Source organism: Protobothrops mucrosquamatus, unplaced genomic scaffold (genome assembly GCF_001527695.2).
Source record: "Protobothrops mucrosquamatus isolate PMUCROS unplaced genomic scaffold, P.Mucros_1.0 scaffold1935, whole genome shotgun sequence".
NCBI lineage: Eukaryota > Metazoa > Chordata > Lepidosauria > Squamata > Viperidae > Protobothrops > Protobothrops mucrosquamatus.
Genome location: NW_015388056.1, coordinates 18,045 through 35,423, shown reverse-complemented (window position 1 = coordinate 35,423; position 17,379 = coordinate 18,045). Strand labels below are relative to the sequence as shown.

General features: G+C 36.9%; 1 protein-coding gene across 1 annotated transcript in view; it reads left to right on the top strand.

Annotated features, from left to right (window-relative positions):
- The window catches only part of PCYT2 (phosphate cytidylyltransferase 2, ethanolamine), a 35,457-nt gene extending 18,703 nt beyond the window's left edge, over positions 1-16,754 (top strand). Inside the window, exons 3-13 of the mRNA XM_015823641.1 lie at positions 2,225-2,386; positions 2,879-2,945; positions 3,425-3,509; positions 4,698-4,742; positions 7,896-8,034; positions 8,878-8,960; positions 9,068-9,145; positions 10,816-10,881; positions 12,677-12,742; positions 13,478-13,566; positions 14,429-16,754. Coding sequence (XP_015679127.1) covers positions 2,225-2,386; positions 2,879-2,945; positions 3,425-3,509; positions 4,698-4,742; positions 7,896-8,034; positions 8,878-8,960; positions 9,068-9,145; positions 10,816-10,881; positions 12,677-12,742; positions 13,478-13,566; positions 14,429-14,549 — 1,001 coding nt within the window. The 3' untranslated portion in view covers positions 14,550-16,754. The remainder of the gene's footprint in view (positions 1-2,224; positions 2,387-2,878; positions 2,946-3,424; positions 3,510-4,697; positions 4,743-7,895; positions 8,035-8,877; positions 8,961-9,067; positions 9,146-10,815; positions 10,882-12,676; positions 12,743-13,477; positions 13,567-14,428) is intronic.
- The last annotated feature ends 625 nt before the right edge of the window (positions 16,755-17,379 follow it).

Here is a 17,379-nt window from a genome sequence, read left to right as displayed (position 1 = left end):
CTACAATTACAAGTATGCTGCTGGAAGCTGCAAACTAATCATTAACGATCAGAAAAGATTCTAAAATTATTGTCTCATGCACAAACTGAGGATATTCATGAAGGCTGCAGTACACATAATTAACAAACTTGTACAAAGTAAAATTAAAAACCAGGACACGTCAATACTTCACGGTAAAAGAAAGATTAAACAATGCAACATTCCTAGCTAAATATTTTTACCTGTGTTTTTTAGAGGTAATCTTTTCCTGAAACAAATATGCATATGCATTTACATACATACACATATACATGCAGGAAAAAAGATATAAAGAAAGATACAAAAATGGCTTCCTGTCTTCTTCACACCAACTATAAGTACAATTATATATTAACTTCTCTCTAAAGTTACATCATAACTCTCTTCTTTCTATAATCTATCCTAGCTAATAATAAAAGCCTAAATCATAAGTTATTTTTTTTCTTTTTCTTTTGGCAAAAAGTCCATAAGGGATTTCCAGGCACCAAGAAATGTAGATATTGTCTTTTCTGTAATCAAACAAGTCAACTTAGCCCTTTCAACAAGTTCTGTCATCTTCATCAACTATTTCCTCCATTTACAGGTATCACCAGAGCTTTTAATCTTTGTGCATACAATAATCTCATTGCAAAACAGTGTTCCATGGCTCTTTTCTAACTCTTTATCCATCAGTCCCAGGAGGAAAAGTTCAGTCTTTAAAATCCTTTGAATCACTATATATATATTTGAGCCCAAGGTTTTCTAGCTTTGTTGCATATCCATCAAGCATGATAAAAAAAATTGTTCACATTTCCAGCATAAATTTGAAGAATGTTTATACATTCTGAATAATTTTTCTGGTGCAATATACCAACAGTACATCGTTTAATAAAATTTCTTAAATTGTAACACAATGTAAATTTCAGTCCTTTAAACCAGGGGTCCCCAACCCCCGGTCAGTCAACCAGCACCGGTCCACAGCATGCCAGTAACTAGGCCGCGCAAACAAGCAAAGCCCCATCCACCGGATGCAGGCAGCACACACAACTACACCCCCTCCAGTCCGCAGAAAAACCTCTCCCCATGGAACCAGTCCATGGTGCTCAAAAGTTGGTGGCCACTGCTTTAGACCTCATATTTCCCCACTGTTAGATCTGTATATTATAACCAAATTTTATCCTAAATTCTTTGATAGTCTTCTGTTGCAAATTTCATTAAAAATTATACATTTTAGCAATTGCTAAATGATGATATTCATCATTTATACACAATTCCCTTTTAATTTCTGCCTTATATTGTTCAATACCATTAATTATTTTATCTACTTTAAATCTGATAACTATAAATAAGAAAACCATTGACAACTTTGTCCCTCTTAGTTGTCCCCCATTAGTTGTTCTCTTTATTTTCTTGAATGGGTTTCCTTACTTCCTAAGTACTTCAGTAAGTTAATTCTGAAGCTGCTTGAGGAGTTAGACAGAATCCCAGCTTCCCGTCTTGGTCTATAACTTTTTTCCTCCTCCAGTTCTTCCTTTGTGTTTTAAAAGAATTCAGAATTTGTATCCCCAGAATATAAGAAAAGGCTGGGATATTTCTGCATCTCTATGTCAGAAAATCGTGACACCTTATTGAAATATGGATCGACAGTGTGACATATACATTGGCATCCAGAACGTGTTTGGAATATTTTGCATTTTTGGATGGTATTCCTAATAGTAAGCTATTAGTAAGTTATTTTGCCCAGAATAATCAATATTTAAGTTCTGTACTTGAAATATTCATATTCATTGTCAAGAAAATTGATACTGTAGCTTACTCAAGCTTCTTTCTGAATGAGCAATATAATTAAACCAGCATGAATATACAGTATATGTGCCTCATAAAATAGTATTTTTTTAAAAAAAAATAAACTAAATTATTATAAATAAGGTGTCATGGCACTCTTTCCAGCAATTGGCAATTAGAAGTATCCTGTCTAATCAGGAGAAGAACAATCCAGCTACAAAGTCTTTACCATCTTGTAGTATTGTGGAGTCAGAGATTGCTTCCTGGGGCAAGCTAAATGTGAGCCTTAATTGAAGCTCACTATTGAATTTTTAAAGGCTACACAGTTTTTTTTAATCTTTTTCCTTCTGTAGGAGTTTTTGGGAAATTAACAGAGGCATGGGATATATACACAGGCCTGATAATCACCTCTTTTTCTCTCCCTTTTTATATTGAACCATAGATGAAATATCCAAACATAAAGGCCCCCCTGTCTTTACTCAGGAAGAAAGATACAAAATGGTGAAGGCCATCAAGTGGGTAGATGAAATTGTTCAAGGAGCTCCTTATGTCACAACATTGGAAACTCTGGATAAATACAGCTGTGACTTCTGTGTACATGGGGGTGAGTACTGGAGCTTGATGTATTCTTATCTCTCTCTCTCTCACTATATACCTACCTACCTACCTACTAGAAGTCTGCCTCACTGATTAAAATAAATGGTAAATTTATTTTGCTAGCTTTGTTAATATACATCATCCTCATTTTCTGTACTACTTTTTATCAGTTGTGCAACTGACATAACGTAGTAAAGCTATACAAGTATGGATTGATTAACAGTAAAATGTGTCCTGTTTTTGAGAACAGAAAATGGAGATCAACACTGCTTCAATTCTGCAAGTCTGGTTGTGCAGTCTGAGCCTTCCTACAGTATTGCTTGATTGTAGTGATTATCTTCAAGACTGAGAAAGATAACTAGCAAAAATCTTTCTTCGTTATTAGAGAAAACAGCTTGCATACCTGTTTACTATAATTCAAATGCATATTGCAGGAATTTGCTGATTAGACTACCTAAGCAGCTCCTCCAATTTATCAGCAGTGTTTTTTTTTAAATAGATGACATCACACTGACTGCAGATGGCAAGGATACTTATGAGGAAGTGAAGAAAGCTGGGAGATATAGGTAAAGCCCTATTTATGTTATTCTGCTCAGAGATCCTGAAATGCTCTGTTAATTTTTTTTCATTCCATCCATAGCTTGCTTCTCCTCTAAAAGTTTTGAATGTTATATTAGATTAATATTATATTGATCTGGTTTTGTCCTTAGCTCTTATTCAGCTATGAATATATCAGATGAATAAGTGAAGATTGTAGATCCTTTAATCCAAAAGCCATGGAACTTATTAGTATCTGAACAGAAAGAGTTGAGGAGGGAAACATGGGAAATAGTGGTTTAGTGTTCTGTATCATTAATCCCACAATTAGGAATGAAAGAAGGGTTATTTTCTTGTTAAAAACTCAAAACATTTTTTAAAAAGTAAAGAAAAAAAGAGTATGCCAAGATACTCTCAGACAATCAAAAAGATTTAGAGGGAAGACTTCGCTAACACTGAAGAGCGGATGGCAAAATTCCCATCTTATCTGAATCTTGTCTTGTTGCAGGGAATGTAAACGCACCCAGGGAGTGTCCACTACAGATCTGGTTGGCCGGATGTTGCTTATGACCAAGGCCCATCACAGCAACATTGTAAGTGAAAAATGGCTTAGCAAGTTCCACGATGCTCTGCTTCCTTCAGTACTTTGAACCACTGATGTAGGAATGTTTTTGGAGCAAAGGGCAGTAATACTTTTGAGTTTCTCAAATCAATCTTGGGGAAGTTTGTAAGCTCTCTGATTATTCTTTAATGTGATTCCAGGATTATTGCTGTTTGATACAGCCTTGCAGGCAGCAGATGCCAAAACTAAGTAAAAGTATATGTTTAAGGAAGTGCTATTTAAAGTGGATACGATGCACCTCAGATGTGCTGCCAAGAAGGAAAGAAAATACCAACGAAAGGCTATTATGTGGATCATCAGATAAAAGTGGGATTTGGAAAGACGAGGTCAGGTTGCCTTACTTGGCAAATGGATCAAGATTTAATTTAGGTCAGGGGCACTTATGGATATTTATAAAATAGTTATGGGAATGTACTAAATGGGCAACTGGGCTAAGAATATATTTAGTTTGTGTGTCTCTGTGGCTGAAGCTGGAAGGCCATACTGTGCTTCTGAACTATTGCTGAGCTAGTTTCTAGAGGTATGTAAGGCATCTGTCCTTTACACAGCCAGACACTTCATGCTATGAGGTCAATACATTTCACCTCATTGAAGCACGGAGGCAACATAATTCACTTTGCTGAGGCACTCTATGTCTCCTTGGGCTTCATTCGGCAGTTCTAGTAGCACTAAGAGGGCTTGGAGTAATATGGATAAAAATAACATGGCAGTTTTGCTTTCTTGTAGGCATGGGGATAAAGTACACATTGTCTTGTACGTAAAGCTCAAGGTGTGGTTAGAACAAAGCATGCTTTTAAAGCTTTGCATAACTGTACCTTTTTCAGTTGAGCGATTTTCTTTACATGGGAATAAATTGTTTAATGAGAACTGGTTTAGTGTAGATCCTGGGTAACTAAATTCTAGTCCTGCCTCAAATATAGAAACCAGTTGGGTGTCTCTCTCCCAGCCTTCAGAAAGAAGGCAATGGCAACACACATCTAAAAAAATGCTGCCAAGAAGACTTGTCCATGTAGTCACCAAGAGTCAGCACTGATCTCAAGGGGGGGAAAGTGAGCAAAGTTGAGGAATGGCAGGCCTACTGTACCTAATTTAGAGTTCCATATGTTCTTTTCATTTGTTGAAATTTCTTTACCATTAATATGTTTCTTTTCCCTTTTAGGCTGAAGATACAGATTATCGGAAGCATGCAGATAACCTAGGAAAGGTAAGAACTGGCACCAGAAGCACATCACAAATGTCCTCCACTCTATGCAGTTTATGCGTAATCAAATATAATATTCCAGCAGAACTATTCCAAATTTGAAAGATTGTGGAGTTATCTGAAATTGATGATTTATTTATTTAAACTATTTCTATTTCCCCATTTTTTATACTGTAAAACTGAATTATCATGGTTGATTGCACAGTCGGCCAGATGTTTAGGCTGGATTTGGCATTTTTACCCACCTGTTAATTTCTTCCCAAGGTTCTGGGAAATGCAGATGTTATTGTGTGATGGTGTTAAGGGTATCATCACAGGATGTAAGCTGTTCTAAGTAAAGCTGTTTTTTGCAGTTGACTGATGGTGATTTTGTGAATGATGATGGTGTTCAAATAGTGCTCCAGATGTTTTAGGATTGCTCTCAAGGTACAATTCTAAAGGTGTTGGTGGCACTATCTTTACTTTCTTTTGCCACAGTCATTCTACTTCTATTTGCAAGTCATTGCATTTTGTGATTTCTTCTTCTCTCCTCCTCCTCTCTTTCATTCAAAAAAAGTTCAATCTGGAAAAAAGTGGAATTTGTGCAGCAATGATGCAACACTTGTTTTGCCCTTTGCTCTTCTGCAGATGCTAATCTATGGAAATATTTTTATGGTATCAGTATGTGGAAATATATTTGCAGAAATATCTGAATCAAACAAAAATCACTTTATTTTCCACTTTTATTTAGAGACTCATAAAAGCGTAGATTTTAGAATAGTTTTGTAACCAAGGAGTTTGTTTGGGGGTCATTATAGCTAGCTTCAAGCTTTGCAAAGGTCTCAAAAAATATCTCTATAGGACATCTGGATATACTTGAAAAAACTTTCATATTTGGCTGCTTCTTTATGATGCAGAACTGCTACAGTATGTAAGAGATTACTATTATGCCTTGAAGAATTTGTACAGCTTTATATGTCTTACAACAAATCAGTTGTAATACAACAACTTATTTACAAAACAAATAAGTTTGGCATTAGAGTTGTAATATGCATACAGTACATGAAATCATTCTGAGTTGTAAAAGCAGTCCCAAAGAATGCCACCTGGTGGAGCTAATCTTCCTTTCCATTCTGAACAGTTTCTAGCACTTATTATACATACGTTAAATACGGTATATAAGTTAGAACAAAAGAAGAGAGAAGTATATATGGGTGTCTAAAATCTTCTAAAATTTAGGCTATAAAATAATAAATATTAAGTAAAAATAACAAAACAACATGCAGAATCAGATACATGGGGATTCTCCCAAGCTGAGTTCTTTTATTGTTTCATCTTTATAGGCAAAATCTTGTCAGACTGAGCAATCCACTATCTGCATCTAAATATACTCTGTGAACTATTAGGAAGGGGCTGTCTTCCCTCTCTTTCTCTCACACATAATATTTGGGCTAAGTTGCTTCTTACTTCTTTGACAGCCGTTTGTCTGAAATGGTGTAGGGTCCCTGCCTGGGCAGGGGGTTGGACTCGATGACCTCCAAGGTCCCTTCCAACTTTATTATTATTATTATTATTATTATTATTATTATTATTATTATTATTATTATTATTATTATTATTATTATTATTATTATTATTATATCACAGTTACTAAATTTTATTGGCATATATATATATTGGCAAATATATAAATGAAACACTCAAAACTCGGTCCATGAACGTGAAGGAGGGATGCTTGTTGTTTGTGGGTGCTTGGGGTAGGTAGCTATGTTACTGAAAGTTAGGAGGTATGGGTAAATAGGCTTGGGACAAAGGAACATAGGAATCTGGGGGATGACTGGGGGGTGAGATGTGAGGTGGGGGAGGATATTATTGATTATATCATTCTAAAATCCTTTGATCAAAAAGATTGACATTGCTAATTAAATATTGTTGTCAGACATGGAAACATGTATCAATGTGTTTAAACCTTTTTAACATTATTTAGAAAGTTTACAACTTACATGTCTATGGAGATGCTCAATCATTGGACTTTCTTGGGGGGGGGTTCTTTTTTTGGAAATTCAAAACTAAAGAAGTTTCTTGGATGAGAAGCAAAACATTTTTAAAGAAAGAAAAAAAACAAGAAAAACCAGTCTTCTTTTAGAAAAAGCACCTTTGGGTTTACAACTTACAGAATGTATTTTAGCACAATGTCTCCTATGAACGTTGAGGGTCAATTTTAGTTGACCTATATTAACAAACCTAAAAGGAAGTCTGTGCCACAAAGAGTTCCCACAAAGTTCATAGAGTTCAGATTCCAAATATTTCTTCCATTTTTCTCTTAAGGCTTTGAAGAGAAAGTGTTTTACTTAGCATAAGATTTTCTCTTGGATTTGATTGAAGATGTATATCATTCGCTGTTAAAGATTACAATTAATAAAATCAAATGTATGTAGGAATAAATTGTTGATGTTCTCATTTGAAACAAAGCTAGAGCTTGGGAATAGTCCTTTTGCACAATATTTCCATCAATAAGCATAATTCTGATTCTATGAAATCCTCTGCCTTTCTTCTCCTAGTACTGAATAATGTTATTGTCGTGCTTGAAGAGGATAATCATGGTACAGAAGTAGAGAGATTAGCAGCCAACTGTTAGCTTCCCCTTTTTTACATCTGCTATAGGGTTAAAGTATCAATGCAGCAATACATATGATCTCTTTGTGTCAAAAATAAATGATATTCCCATAGTGATAAGTGCTTGTCCAGTTTGAATTTCAGGTTATATGAATTCATAGTTTTAACTGCAAAGCATAAAAATGGACAATGGAATTTGAAATAAAAGTAGAAATGTAGGGGGGGAAACTGTCACATTGGCTATATTTAATTTTTGGTGATAATAAAAAATATCATGGTTTCAGTTTTACCTTAATCTTGCTGTGAAGAGTTTTTATATTCCTTTAACTGGTGTCAATTCTTTGTGATTGTGACCTCTAAATTTATGTATCTACTTGGACTGCTCTGTTAACCTTTTGTAGCAATTACTTGGCCTTTATCAGTGTTGGTTGATATATATGTTGATTTATTAGAATTATTTTTTTAACTTGCTACTATTTAATTCAAAATTCCATTCATTCTGTTGGAAGAGAACTAATTCCAATAGCTGCAAAAATATTAAAGTTGTTCTTTTTTCTCCAGTGCCCTAAAGGTCACAGTCCCTGGACTGGAGTTTCTCAGTTTCTGCAAACATCTCAGAAGATCATCCAGTTTGCATCTGGCAAGGAGCCGCAACCTGGAGATACCATAATCTATGTGGCTGGCGCCTTTGATCTCTTTCGTATCCTAGATTTGTTTTCTTTGGGGAAAAATGAAATTAAGAGTTTCTTGCAGCAAATTAGGAAGCCTTGATACCTGTTTTTGGAACTGCTTATACTTAATATCTTAATCAGTTGTTCAGGTTGTTTTGACTTAGAATGTTCTTCCAGTTAGGAACTTAGGCTAATGTAAGTTTATCTAATAGTAAAGTGTACTTTTAGCTAAGAAGTCTTAGTGGTTTGTTCAAACTTCAAAAGAATTGTAATACAAGCATGTTCACTATCTCTGTAAAAACCTTGTGTGATAAGGGATTTTATTTTAATCTAGGAAAGTAATGTGAAAAAAGATGATACATATATACCGTAATAGCTTACTTTAAGAAAATGGAATGGTCTTTTTTCAAGCTGTATTATGTCCTCACCCCAAATAATATCCTCTTAATCTGAATTTGCTACATCTCCCCTGCCCGCCTACCCCGCAGTATAAATCTGGCTCTCTCTTTCTGACATAACTATTTTGTAATAGTTATTTTACTCAGCCATTATTTTGTGTCTTACCCCTCAAGCTTTAGAGCATGCTGGATGAATGTCCATTAATTTTAAATATAAGCATAGCTTTAAAAAAAAAACCAGGATGCAGATGCTAAAGGTTGCAGTACAACAAGCTCTTGCCAATGGTTCCTGCAATCAATTTCAGAACTTTTTCTGAGCACGAGCCTTGACTAGTTGTTGTAAATGTTGTAGTCTACAACTATTGTGAGCTACTAGGAAAAGAAATAGAGGGCTTGTGAAAAGGACAAAAACATATCTTTGTCTCATTAGCTTCACTCAGTGATCGAGATTTGCTTTCTTAATGAACATATTAGATGTGGGTCATGTGGATTTTCTGGAGAGAGCGCACCAAATAGCAAAGCGTCCTTATATAATTGTTGGGCTGCACTTTGACCAAGTGAGTATCGGTTCTGTAGCGGCTTGGTTGGGAGACTACTTAATCATTTTCACCTACTGGGGAGATGAATGTGGCACCTGATGCTAATTGCTATATTTTAATTACAGGAAGTGAATCTCTATAAGGGCAAGAACTATCCCATAATGAATGTGCACGAACGAACTCTCAGTGTTTTGGCCTGCAGAGTGAGTATTTGGCTAGAATCATTCTTTTCTAATTAGGACATAAAGTGAAAATAAAGCAAATAAAGCAAACTGTCCTGAAGTGAATCAAGTCTGGCTTAGTTGATGATCTAGTGACCCAAGAATATTGCCTTAAATTCCATGGAATAACTTTAGAGTAAAAACAAATACATTTTTTAAAACTGTGTTTCTCCAGAAAAGAAATTACAGACAGTCCTCGACTTACAACAATTTATTTAATGATCGTTCAAAGTTACAGTGGCATTGAAAAAAGTGACTTATGACCGTTTTTCATACTTAGGATCTTAGTAGCATGCCCATGATCATGTGATCGAAATTCAGATGCTTGGTAACTGACTCAGACTTATGACCTTGCTGTGTCCCAAGGCCTTGTTATCAGCTTTTGCAAGCAAAACCAATGGGGAAGCCAAATTCACTTAACAATCATGTTACTAACTTATCAAGTGGCGATTCACTTAAACAATTGTAGCAAGAAGGGTCACGAAATGGGGCAAAACTCATTTAACAAATGTCTCACTTAGCAACAGAAATTTTGGGATCAATTGTGGTTGTAAGTCGAGGATTACCTGTATGTTCTTCAAAATTTTCCACATTCACTATTTTTAAAAAAAACCAAATTATGAATTAATAATATGGGGTTCAGGATATTAAGATAGCTATTACTTAAGACAGGTTAATGGGGAGTAGAATGGTGCATATACAGGTCATCCTTGACATACGGCCACAATTGAGCCCAAAATTTCTGTTGCTAAACGAGACAGTTGTTAAGTGAATTTTGCCCCATTTTACGACCTTTTTTGCCACAATTGTTAAGTAAATCACTGCAGTTGTTAAGTTAGTAACACTGTTGTTAAGTGAATCTGACTTCCCCATTGACTTTGCTTGTCACAAAAGGTGATCACGTGAACCTGGGACTCTGTGACCGTCATAAATATGAGTCAGTTGCCAAGTGTCTGAATTTTGATCATGTGACCATGGGGATGCTGCAACACAGACATATCAACCTGAAGGCCCGTGGGCCAGATGCAGTCCGCGATGTGGTTAGACCTGGCCCGCTGGGCCTCCCTAGAAATTTTGTAAAAGAGAGACTGTTTTTCTTCTGAAACTTGTAGAACAGGGATCCCCAACCCCTGGCCAGAGGCCCGACCCATTGGGAACCAGGCCGCACAAACAGCGGGCGAGTGCATAAGCATGCAAAGCTGCATCTGCAAGTGACTCAGATGCATGGAACCATCTCCTCTCCCCTCCTCCACCTCCCCCACTTGTCCACAGAGCTGGAAAGACTGGGGACCGCTGTTGTAGAAAATACAGATTTCAATTACTACTTCTCTGAACTATAGCCCTATTAGCCCATGCCACAAAAGTAAGCCTCATTATCTAATGCAGGGGTGTCAAACTGCTGGCCCGCGGGCCGGACGTCTCATGCCGAAACCGCGCCCACCCTATTGCCGGCAATGGGAAAAAAAGTTGCGATACGCGCGACACGTCACGTGACGTTGCGAGTTTATACCCCTGATCTAATGGAATCTCTCAGTGCTCTATTTGCCTCCTAAAACCTTACTTTTCAAAATTCACTAATTAAAAGAATAATTAATAAATACGTGGACTGTGCAGTTACGGCTGGCTTTTTTTCCCCTTTCCTCTCCCTTTAGTACGTTTCTGAAGTAGTGATTGGAGCTCCCTATTCAGTTACTGCCGATCTGCTCGACCATTTCAAGGTGAGGATGTCTGACTTCTTTCTTTCTCTCTCTGTGTCTCTGTATATTATTAAAATTCTCAAGCCTGATTGATCGTAAACCTTCAAATTGGGCAAAATGATGCATCATAGGGTGACAAATTTTTGAATCAACATACTCTCAATGGGCTTATAGACTGCATTTGGGAAGCATGACTCCCATGGAATCGAAATTTAGCAAAGTTATGACGGCTTCAGTGCTGCTCCAGTCAACAGCAATCACATGACAGTCATTTCCAGCACTCCTTGACAGCCTCCTGCTAGGAAAGTCAGCGGGGAAGCTGGCAGCAGGTCGGAAATCACTCCTGCTCCCACAGTTTTTGCCCACCCATCGTCCTTCTCTTTCCCTGTTTAGGTGAGGAAATGTCTCTGAAATGATGACCTAATGGTAATCCTCAACTTACGATCACAATTGAGCCCAGAATTTTGGTCATAAGTCATTGTAGTAATCATTCAAGTCACCACAGGTTTGGATTTGATTTTACAACAGTCATTAAGCAAATCATTAAAGAGATGTGGTAGTTAAAGCAAATCGTGTGATTATAAATCCAAATCCAACTTATCCACTGGATGTTTTTTTTTTGCTGGAAAATGGCAAAAAAGTCACAAAATATAATCACATAACCAGGGGAGTGGTACAGCAGCCATAACTTTGAGGATGGGTGATAAATAACTTCTTTCCAGTCTATCATTACTTTGAACTATATATACACAGGTATGCAGAAAGTTTTAGACATCATAGAGATCATAACGTTCCTAATGGTGAAAATGAAATTTGTTTTCAATGTCTTATTTACTTGTAATTTTGTTCTACCTACAAGAGCCATGAGGTGTGTAGCAGTGGTGCAGTGATATCACAAGAGGGTGCAAGGCAGAATTTCTGAGTCTACTTTTTTCCATTCTTTTAAAGTTCAGTTAAAAAATGGTATTTTGTTGCTCATTTTTCTTTCAAATATGGAAAGAAATTGTCTACCATCAGATTTGGCTGACACATGACTGGGGACTCAAGGGAATACCACCAAGAAAAAGAACTAAGAGTTTGCCCTCCCACAACAATAACTTGTATTTTATCTTTTTTTTTTTGAGACTTTACCCCTAATCTCAGATTAGTAATTTTGCAAAGCATAAGTACAAGGAAGAGGTAAAATCATGAACCATGTACCTTTCTGTATACTCCAAAATAAAGCTTTGTGGTTTATAAATATGAAAATTAGTAATATTTAGGTACAGTATACAACCATTCATAACCTGCTTCAAGAACAGAGAGGCAAGTGTTCAGAATAACAGAACAACAGAGTTAAAAGGGACCTTGGAAGTCTTGTAGTCTAGCTCCCTGCTCATAAATTGACAATTGATTTCCTGGACAGAATCAAAAATAACAACATGGCAACCACTGATTGTTCTACAGTAGCTTTTCCCAACCTATGTATGTGCTGGACTACAGAAATATCAGCTAATTGTAGATCAAGCCACCTGCTTATTCTGTTAATCCAACATCTGGAGGGCAGCAAATTGGAGAAGGCTATCTGAAGCATTTCCTCCAATGCTCTGAAAATTGATAACCTGAACATAACTTGAAGTGGATATGAGATGAGGCTACAGTATCTGGAAGACAGTTGGGAAGATACACACGAGCATTTGCCAATATAGAGAGGCTTCAGTAAGGGACATATTGCCTATATATCATATAGGTGAGTTGTGCCTGCTATATTGTGATGAATCAATCCCCAGACAAAGAAAGACTAAAGGAGATGGACACAGTTTTTCTTTTTGTGTAGGTGGATCTTGTGTGCCATGGGATGACCGAGGTGGTACCTGACAAGGATGGATCAGATCCATATGAGGTAAGAATGATGAAAACCTATTTTTTTCTTATTTGGGCCTCAGGTCACAATATATGACAAGGAAATCAATTTCTTTCGGTCGTTTTTAAACAACTCTGTGTCCAAATGAACAGTAAGAATATAGCTTATAGTCTATGAACTTTGAGTTACCAACTTTGGGGCCAGTTGTGAATTGTCTCATTGCTGTGCTAAATTGCAGAGTTCTTTTTTTTTTCTCCAATTCTAGTTGTTTTATTGACTCTTTCTTTCTACATTGCCATATACAGGTATGCATTCATGGAATTTTTTCCAGCCTATTTAATAAGAATTAATGCTGCCTTCCTGAGAATGGCTGAAAAACAGGGGTGGTGCCAAAAAGTATTAAGATTATACTTGGGTCTTAAACATCCTTGATTTGGATAGGGTTTTCTGGAATGATGTCTTATCACTGTTCCTGAAAATTGATGGGACAATTTTCTCCATGTTGAGATCGCATAACACAAGTCCTATAAAGTATTTAAGGTAGTTAGGAAAGAAAAAAGAAAAGAAAATAAGACACCCCCACCAAATCTAAAAGAATCCTCCTAAACCCACCACTGTACAATATTGCTCTATCAAATTTGGCCCCATGGCCTATGTTAAGTGGGACCCTGACCATCACTTCTGCTGTAAGAGATTTTGTTTTCATCTCTCTCTCACTCTCACTCACTCGCTCTCTTTTTATTTATTCGTTCATTCATTTCTCTGTATCTATAGGAACCCAAGAGGCGTGGTATTTTCCGGCTGATAGACAGTGGCAACAATCTCACCACTGACCTGATAGTGAAAAGAATAATTAAGAACAGGTTAGCTGCTTGTAACTGAGTAAATTTGTGTGTTGTATGATAGGACTTTGATTCTGCTGCTATAAACTCTTCATTCATCAAACCTATTTTTTAATGACCCGCATTAAGCCGGTTATCTTTCCCACAAAATAATAATTTACATAAGAAAGAATCATTCTGTATGGTTTGGGGGTATATTTTGATTTCTCAGTACTGAGAGCTGCAGTGAAGGTTGTTACATTGTTCTAGTTGTCCTTGCACTTGGGGTGGGATTGTGGGCATCTTTTAAACAGTTACCTAAAACATTAAAGTGTATTAAATTAATCCTTACCCAGTAGAACATCATGCAGCCACCTCTGAATATTTTGCAACTGCAATTTGGCAACTTAATTTTGAGGGCTGCAGAAATGTTTTGGAGGCCATATGTGGTCCACAAACCGTAAATTGCCCAGCCCATGTATAATTAGACAACTGTGGTTATATTTTTTACAATATCATGTTTGCTCAAAATATTCTGCGTTTCTTAAAAATAACCAATATTGCAACTAATTAGGAAGAAGACATGGTAATTTCCTTGACTTAGTTGCTCAGTGTTTAGATTTAAGCAGAAAAGGGTCCTTCGGATCGGCATGAGCGCTCTCTTTGTATCGATCACTGTTTCTTAAAGAACCATACTTTTCCTGGGGCCGCTGTACCACCCAGGACCCTTGCTGGATCTGAAACACCCTTGCCTGCTTTCTGAATAGTGTACACCTGATTTGTGGAAGAAAATTCTCAGAAACAGCTCAAAGCACACGTAAAAAAATCAGAGTTCCCCGCAATTTGAAAAAGTGCAGTGAAAAAAAAAATCCTTGCATAACTATGGATCTCTTGGTTGTTGTAGGCTGGAATTTGAAGCTCGCAATCAGAAGAAAGAAGCAAAGGAACTGGCTGTACTGGAGGTCATGAAAAGAAAGGAGGAAGCAGCCCAACAGGAGACAGGTTTAAGGGACCAAGAGAGTTAGCATGGGGAAGAGTGCTGCAGAACCCTCTTCTTCTGGACCTGCAAACTTTCCTGGAGAATAGGACGCTGCTGAATTAGGCTTGCGGCAACAATATTCCTGGTTTAAGTACACCAGTTGTCCATAGGGAAGAGCCAGGTGGATGCTGCTATCTAACTGATCAAGAAGTTCTAAGCAATGTCTTTCCAATAACCAGTTTTAATTCTGATGAAAATTAGCACACTTCTGTGGGTTTTATCTTCTGGCATCTTTGACCTATTGGAACTAGGGAATTGGGAATTCTGTCAGAACATCTTCTGAAATTTAAACATCTCACAGCATCTCTTTAATTTGTGCCTGCCAGATATACTTTTCAAATATATCAAACCATCCTTTCTGGATTCAGAGTCCTTTGTAAACAGCAGTGGTTGCTGAATGCCATTAGAGGTTGTTCCTTTTTCAGGAAACAAGATGCAGCAAAACCTGCCAGTATATTTCCCAGCTAAGCATACCCGGAAAGAAAGAAACAGTAATTGTATACACTGCCTTACATCTGGTGCATTCAGAATCTTTCCATATTGTTATTGTGGAAGGCGTTCAGTGGACTTCTATAACTTCAGATAATGCTCTCCTTACTTGGTGTACAGATAAGTCTGTTAAGGCCCATTGCTAAGCAGGAGAGCTGCATACTAATTGCTACCATAGCATGAAAATACAGTGTAATCGTTAGAAATCTCACTGTGGCCAAAGTTAATTTTCAGAAGCTCCATATTGACCACAAATTACAACCTGGGGAGGCATATTGTCCCTTGTATATAAATGCTTTGTACTGCTAACATTGGATGCTTTGTGATGAAGCTTACTGCCTAAAGTTTCTTTCTTACACATGATGGGAAACACAGGAGGCCCACATAAGAGGAAGGGCTTCATTCTCACCCAACCAAGCTCTTTTCACTCTTTATCTTGTATATTTTCAGCCATGGTTATTAATAAAATCTTAATGACTTGCATTTACAGTTGAAGTCTGAAATTAAGGCTAAAAGGACTGGGAAAAAAACCAGTGGAAACTTAACCAAGCATAGGTTTATGTACTAAGCAAGTCAGTGCTTGAGGAATTTCTTTCATTTGCAGTGTAAGATATTTCTATATAATGATTAGGAAACACGTGATCATTTATCCCCATACTACCTTTGCATACATTCTCTAGAGCACTACATGACCCCTCCATACAATGTTAGCGGTTAACTGACAACAATAAAATATATACGTCAAAATACAGAATATTTAGCATGTAAAGTGAAGACGGGAGTTTCCAAGGGCAACCTTTTATTATATTAATAATGATTACTCAAAAATAGCTAGAATTTGTTCTACTATGGGAACAGGGTACGAGATAAACTTTACAGCTGCAGTTGCTGTGAATGACATAGAACGAGGCAAACGTATCCCCCAAAAGATTTTTGAGGGACTACATTTGATCACAGCAGGAACAGAGACATGTAATTCCTTCTTAACTATTTCTCCATTCCCTTACATGTGAGGGGAAACTCAAATGTAAAATCTTTTGATTAGACAAGTTCTGCAATTATCCTTGAGTTTATGTGCAGATTTGCCAAGGTAACCTCTAACTGCTATGAAAACATCTTTAATTAAAGAGGATCTTATTTTTGTTGTGCTGGGCACTGTGTATTAATAGAGTTTCACAACTGACATTTTGAAGGAGACATGATGCAGAACTTCCTATGTTAAATTATCCCTAAAATCTAGAGCTCCAGTAAAAGCAATAAAAAAGAGCATAACATGACAAGATGTTTGTATTCTGTTTTATGTATAGGAACATATAGAGGCAAATAATTAGTATAATTTAAATAGAAATATTTCTATTTCCCCATAGTAAGAAAAAATTGACAAGAGATTTGGGTGCTCGTTTAATCTGTTCTCCAGATAACATTGATAGAAAACTTCAAAATCCCTGTTCTTTTGCTTCTTTAGTATGTTGTCTAGCAGTTCTTCAGCATGACATGCTTTTAAATGGATTTTTTCCTTTGTGAAATAAGACACTAGGCCATCTATTTAATATCAGACTCTTGCTGTCCATCTGTACAAGAGAATTGATCCAAATCAGGCTCCTGTTCGCCTTTCCTGTACCAATATCCTGCCCATTGGCAGCTTTCTTTTAGACCAGGCATGTCCAACCCGTGGGCCACCTGTAGCCCTGGGCAATAAGTAATGCAGTCCCACAAGATTATAATAAAAATAGGAAAAAAATTAAGGAAGTTTGTTATTTACATACATTCACCATATTATATATTTTATATATGGTCCAAGACAATTCCTCTTCACTCAATGTGGCCCAGGCATGCCAAAATATTGGATGTCTTTCTTCAGACCCGTCTTTCCCTTTAAATTAACAAAATAGCTTGTCTGCCCAGAAACCTCTGTCCTTTTGTCTCATGTTTGTTTTTAATCTTGAGCTTGTTACCATTTTTGAATTAATTTTTGTGAAATATGAGACTCCTTGAGGCTTTTACCATAGTGAGAATTTTTGAAAGGATTTGTCATTAAATGCAAATAGCGTAACGCAAAAATGTTAAATCTACCTCAGGCTGCACATTTCCATAGGAAGAAGTCGCCACTGGCAGCCAGTTGCTTGAAATTATTAAAAATGTCAGACTTATTTAATTTCTGTCTTCCCTGCTGCTCAAGAGTCTGAATCTGGAATTTCAGTTTAGTTCAGTATCAGAGGCAATGAGCAGTGGCTGGCAGAGCTAGAGTTATTCACAACACCTTATTGCTGTTTTATAGCCCAAAATCTTTTGCATTTTACATTTCCTTGCTCTCAAAGTGCCAGGAG